Source organism: Myotis lucifugus, unplaced genomic scaffold, assembly GCF_000147115.1.
Source record: "Myotis lucifugus unplaced genomic scaffold, Myoluc2.0 scaffold_18, whole genome shotgun sequence".
NCBI lineage: Eukaryota > Metazoa > Chordata > Mammalia > Chiroptera > Vespertilionidae > Myotis > Myotis lucifugus.
The window spans coordinates 8050652-8056651 of NW_005871066.1; the positions used below are offsets into that span (position 1 = coordinate 8050652).

Genomic DNA, 6000 nt, shown 5'->3' on the forward strand with positions numbered 1-6000 from the left:
AAACCCTCCAGTAGCTTCCCATCTCACCAGTTAAAGACAGAATCCTTACAATGTCCTACAAGGAAGGCCCTGATCCAGTCAGCTCTCCAGCCCTATCTCCTCCCTTTTACTTTCACTCATTCCCCCATCCTCCATTTCTCTCTCTCTCTCTCTCTCTCTCTCTCTCTCTCTCTCTCTCTCTCATTCAGCTCCAGCCACACAAGCTCTTCTCTGTTCCTAGAACATTCTAGGCTTGCCTCCATCTCCAGGCATTTGTACTGCTTGTTACTTCTGCTGGAGTCTCTCTGCCTCCAGCTATCCACCTGGATAAGTCAACTCTTTTAAGTCTTTGATCAGATGTCACTTCTTAATGAGGCCTTCCCTGGACATCCTAATCCTATTTACATGTCAACCTTTCACACCCTCCCCTGGCACCTCCCATCCTCCCTGCTCAGCTCTCTGTTTTCCATGGCACTAATTACCTTCTGATATACTATACAACTACTCTTTTAAATATGTTGATTGTTTATGTCTATGTTTTCCCTACTAGAAGTAGCTCCGTGAGGTCAGGGTTTCAGTCTATTTTGTTTGCATCCCCATGGACTAGAACGCTATCTGTCCTACAATAGGCACTCAATAAACATTTATTAGCTAATGAATGGTGGCATGGATGGATCAAAGAAATGCCATAGACTAGAATTTCCTGTATATTTCTTGGAACACTAGTTCCACTGAGCAGAATAAGATGAAGAGTTATATAATCCAGGTGACAGAATTCTGCTCATTATTGAACTCTTCAGGGAAATTAAGTGTCTCATCAAGTCATGAGCAATACTTCACAGGAAATATTCAAGCAAAGCCTATAAGTTAATGACCAAAGATGTGCACGTTATTCTTGCAGCAGGTTGGAGAATGGATGATATGACCACTGAAGTGCCCCAAACACCGGCCACCCCAAGGTTCTGTGATACTTCCCCAGTTATTAGTCGTGGTGATAATATGGTTTATTCAGTTTATGACAAAAACTTGTGTTTTATTTGAAACAGGTAGTTTTCAATAGCTCATGTGAACATCTTATTAAGCTACTACTTTTTCCAATCTTAAGGTTTTATTCTTGGAGAAAAATTGAAAACACTAGTAGGAACTATTGGCAAAAGAGCCAGAATATTTGTGCATCTTAAAATATTTGTATCTCGGCTGGAAGTGAAAGTCACTCTCAAAAACAAATGGAGCAATAAAGTCCTTGTACAAATTGGTGGGTGAAATACATCTAAGGCAACCTCTCTTTTTACATTAAGCCTTTTTATTTTTTACTAATTTTGTTTATGTTTTTTTTTATTTTGCCTGTATTTTTGTTCTTTGAAAGAAAGAAAAATGTTGTTGTTGCCTTTCTTTCTTTCTTTTTTTTTTAAAGCCAAATGTTACCAGTTAAAGAATAGGTCAGTGTGCATATGTAGTTACATGACCAGATGAGTGGATGTTCTAAACATAATGATTACTCTTCCCCTTCCAGAGGTTCAACAAAGAAATAAAGGGTAAATTGGTCTTATAAAGATTTATTAAATTACCCTCCCTAGATTCCCATCTGACATGGATAGGCTGCGTGCCACACTTGGGAGAGGAAGAGAGGGGTAAAGAGGATACAAGAAATGCTTGCTTTTGCATTTTTTGAATCACTCACGCTCTAGAATATATTGACATGCCATTAGTAGCACACACATAGTTAAATTGCGTCTCTTTCAAAAATAATAAATCTTTACCCATTAACTAAAATTCTTACAGAAAGAAATACTATATACTATCAGTATAAGAATTTTGCTTTTCTTCTTAGGCTATTTTCATTTGTTTCTTCTGCATCCTTTTAATGGAATTTGTAGGTCTCTTGAAAGGTAAGGTTAAAGTTTACAAGTCTGGCCTGCACTCAATAACAAAATTATTTGAAATGCAGGATTTTGCTGTTGCTTCTTGCTCAGAAAAAAAAAATCCGTATTTCACACTTAACCAAAATCATTCTCCATTCATATCCAAGGAATCAAAGATACCACACTGTTTAACATACTAACTGCTCTACTTGCCATAATCTTTACCCCCTTTGGAATTCAAAATAGTGATGATTTTTATCTTTCTTCCGTTCTTCCTTTTTTAATGCCTGTGATTATTTCTGCACTGTTTCTAAATCAGGAGCCTGAATCTGACACTGATAGACATGCACAATAAGAAGCCATCCACCTACTGAAGATTTCATGGTTAAGCCATTTCTGTGCCTGGTTTTCATTCCAGCCACACCCCAGTCATTGGAGTCAACCTGATGATGAGGTTTGGCTGGAGAAGCTTGGGACCCCATCTGCTTTATCATAATCGGCATGCATGACCTTTCAGAACAAAGCATCTTATCAAAACACCAGTCTTGACGAAAATTTCTTTTTCTTCCAGTGATGCAGAGGACCACAAGCCTTTGAAAAAAGGCAGCCGAACACCGTCAGACAGGACCGTGAAGAAAGAAGACAGTGATGATAGCCTTGTTGACTATGGAGAGGGAGTGAATGGCCAGTTCAATGAGGATGGCTCCTTCATTGGACAATACAGTGGTAAGAAAGAGAAAGAGCCAGCTGAAGGAAACGAAAGCTCAGAGGCACCTTCTCCGGTCAACGCCATGAATTCCTTTGTTTAATTTGTAAGCTCTTTGCCAATATCCCGTTCCTCTTAGACGGTTTATCTTAAGCACTTGTCAGGCAGCCTTCTCATACTGTGAACATAGAGGCAGAAAGTACACATTCTACTGTATGTTAGCACTATGAGAACAGTTAGAGCAAGAACATAACTCAGTCAAATGATATGTGAATGTGAACTGCAGTGCAAAGGGCATACTTTTTCATTCACAATAGGCATTCTCGATTTTCTCAGAACTGAGAAAAATAATACACAGATCATGTTATTCCCTCTTCAGGATACAGTTCAATATGATGCATGAAAAATGCTGCACAGTTAAAGGACAGACCTGCGTGTGCTATGAAAACATGGTTTGATACTTTGTTTATACTGTTATCAGCTGAACCCCCTAAATATGAATTCCGTTTTCATTGTCAAGAGTGTTACTGTAGTGTTCTCTAGAACTTCAATGTCTTTGTGGACATTGCTGTGAAATTGGTGACTCTGTGTCTAGCTGTTAGTCTTTTTGGGAGACTGTTAGGAACAGGATGTACAGTATATACTTGCTAAATGAGTTAATCACGACCGTCGCATTTGCTGATGCTTACTGAGACTCTGTTACCTGCTCTTTGCTCTTGTTACCTCGTAGCCTTCTTAATCTTCCAGGTATTACAGCAGTACAGTGTTCTACTTTTTACATCATCTCTATGTTCAGTTGTTTTTAGGCATAAACAAGGTGTATTGCAATGCATTTTGGCATTAGTGCCAGACAAAAAGAATCACAGACGAATCACTCCCATTCAATTTCAAAACGTATTCCAGAAAGCACAGGGCAAGACACATGCAGTGCCTTCAGACAAGCATTCCATAACACATGGCCTTCTGCATCGAAGGTACAGTTGACTCAGAGTCCTAGATTACTGTCATGGTCTAAAAGTAACTTTTAAACAGCAGAGATCATGAAAACTTGCAATGCTGGGAAAAAAAAGGAAATGTGAAAAATAAAATTAGTAAGACAACTTATTTTAAGGAGAATTTCCCCATCACATAAAAAGAGAAACATTATCACCAACTGGATACATGATGATTTTGGGGGGAGAAGGGGTCTTTTATAGTTTCTACTAAAACAAGTCCCATTCAGTAAGACAGATGTCAACTTGGTGTAAATTTTTAAAAACCACAAGTTATTCCAAAACTAAAAGCATACAACAGCATGCCACCAGGAATATATTCTTCTTTAAGTCTCTACCTATGTGGCAACTTTTGAAACTCTCTGCATTAAAAGACCTGTATGCAAACTGCTGTGGACACATTTCAGAATCTACAAAACCGGGTAAGTGCTAACAAGGCCCAGAGTCAAGCGGATTACTATCTGCAGCTTCAAAACACCCATATATATGCTACCATATTTATAAACAATATCCATCAAATGGTTTGCCTCCACATAGGAAATTCTATAACAACCTATGGTTGAAGGAATGCTCAGTTTCATTTGCCAATAAATTGGTTTCTCATAACTTGCATCAAGTTTAATTTTAAGTAAAGCTTTTTATATGTAGATATTTTGTTGAATTTGTACATACACTTAAAATGTAGATGCTATATGCTTATGGGTGTCACATACAAATAAACATGCAAACAGTGTTTATGTGGTACTGTATAAGAAGTTAGCTAATTAATACAGTGCATGGGATCGGAAAGCATTTCAATACCTTTGGGTTTTTAGTTTCCTCTTTTGCTGTGAAACTGAACTAGTGAACTATCCTACACATGGACAGTAAGTTTCTAGATGAACTCCTCCGAGCTTTGCCTGTGGGGATCAGTAACCTAGTCATGTGGCATCTTTGATACATGTGGGTAAAGCACAGTTTGAAGCAATCCCAGGTAAAGGTGGCCCTAAATGCTTGTGTGTCTCCTCCTCTGCTTTTCACAGACCAGCTTTTCTAATGGAACCAGGCTTGCCTTGGTATCAGAGAGCACAAAGATAAACGTTACTTTAAATTTGCCAGTGTTTGGGGGGAAACAATAAGAGTACAGGTTTTACTCTTCCCTAACGGTAGATGCTAAATTTATCTGTGCATGAAGGGGTCACTTCTGTAATAGTGCAACAGATTTTGTATTAAAAGTTAAATGTGGTTTTAAAAGTCCCTCTCTTTTGTAATATATCATGTTCCTAGTGGAGTGTGAGTGTCCGATGGTATATGTAACGGTACAGGCAGGTACGACTGGTTTTCCATCAAAAAGTAACTATTAAACAGTTTTGATCTCTTCGTGATTTTTAACTTTTTCAAACATATATTTCCTAATGTTTTAAAAATAAGGAAAATTTTTATTTTTACTTTTTAAAGCACACTATATGCAGAGAAAATCAAACACAAAACTGGACACATTGTAACACAGAGGTAATAACATAGGGCTTATCAAAAAATGTCGATGAAAAGCGGGAGTAACTATTACCAGCCTTTGAGACCCAGTCTGAGAAACCAGGGGCTGCTTCCTTTCCTGGAGCCTGCCCCCCACAGGCCTGGTTCCAGGCCTCGCCCGCCTGGCTCCCGCTGGCCGAGATCGCCACTCTCCAGCCACAGACACCTGCAATGCCTCACCCTTTCCTTCTCGGTGAGACAGCTTAGGTATTTACAGATGTTACGGGTATGTCATCCACTTGCTTCTCCTCGGCCCTGTTCCTTCCATCATCTCAAACCTGTCTAGCTCTGTGAACTGCCAACCTCCCGTTTGTCCCGCTGTTCCACCACCTGCCCTTATTCACCTGTGCCCTGGTCCCAGCTTTCCACCCACAAGACTCAAACTACATTCTAAGGCAGTGATGGCGAACCTATGACACGTGTGTCAGGGGTGAGAGGTGACACGCGAACTCATTTTTTTGGTTGATTTTCTTTGTTAAATGGCATTTAAATATATAAAATAAATATCAAAAATATAAGTCTTTGTTTTACTATGGTTGCAAATATCAAAAAATTTCTATATGTGACACGGCACCAGAGTTAAGTTAGGGTTTTTCAAAATGCTGGCACGCCGAGCTCAAAAGGTTCGCCATCACTGCATTAGCAATTTACTATAATGGAAGTTATGTGCATGGCTTTGGGACCATTATGAAGTAAAATAATAACTAGAATACAAACACTGTGATACCAGACCACCGATCTGATAACCACGACACTATTAAGTGACAAATGGGCGGGAGCATCTACAGCGTAGAGACGAGGGACAGAGGGATGATTCACATCTCATGCTGGACAGAGCAGGGTGACGCCTGGTGGTTTGCCGTTTCAAACTCATGACTTGTTTATTTCTGGAATTCTCCAATTAATAGTTTGGGACAACCATTGACTGTGGGTAACTGAAACAGTCAAA

The 6000-nt window shown here is 39.2% G+C and overlaps 1 protein-coding gene across 1 annotated transcript in view; it reads left to right on the top strand.

The window, feature by feature from the left end:
- The window catches only part of NRCAM (neuronal cell adhesion molecule), a 233960-nt gene extending 229188 nt beyond the window's left edge, over positions 1-4772 (top strand). The window contains exon 31 of the mRNA XM_023751014.1: positions 2413-4772. Coding sequence (XP_023606782.1) covers positions 2413-2650 — 238 coding nt within the window. The 3' untranslated portion in view covers positions 2651-4772. The remainder of the gene's footprint in view (positions 1-2412) is intronic.
- The last annotated feature ends 1228 nt before the right edge of the window (positions 4773-6000 follow it).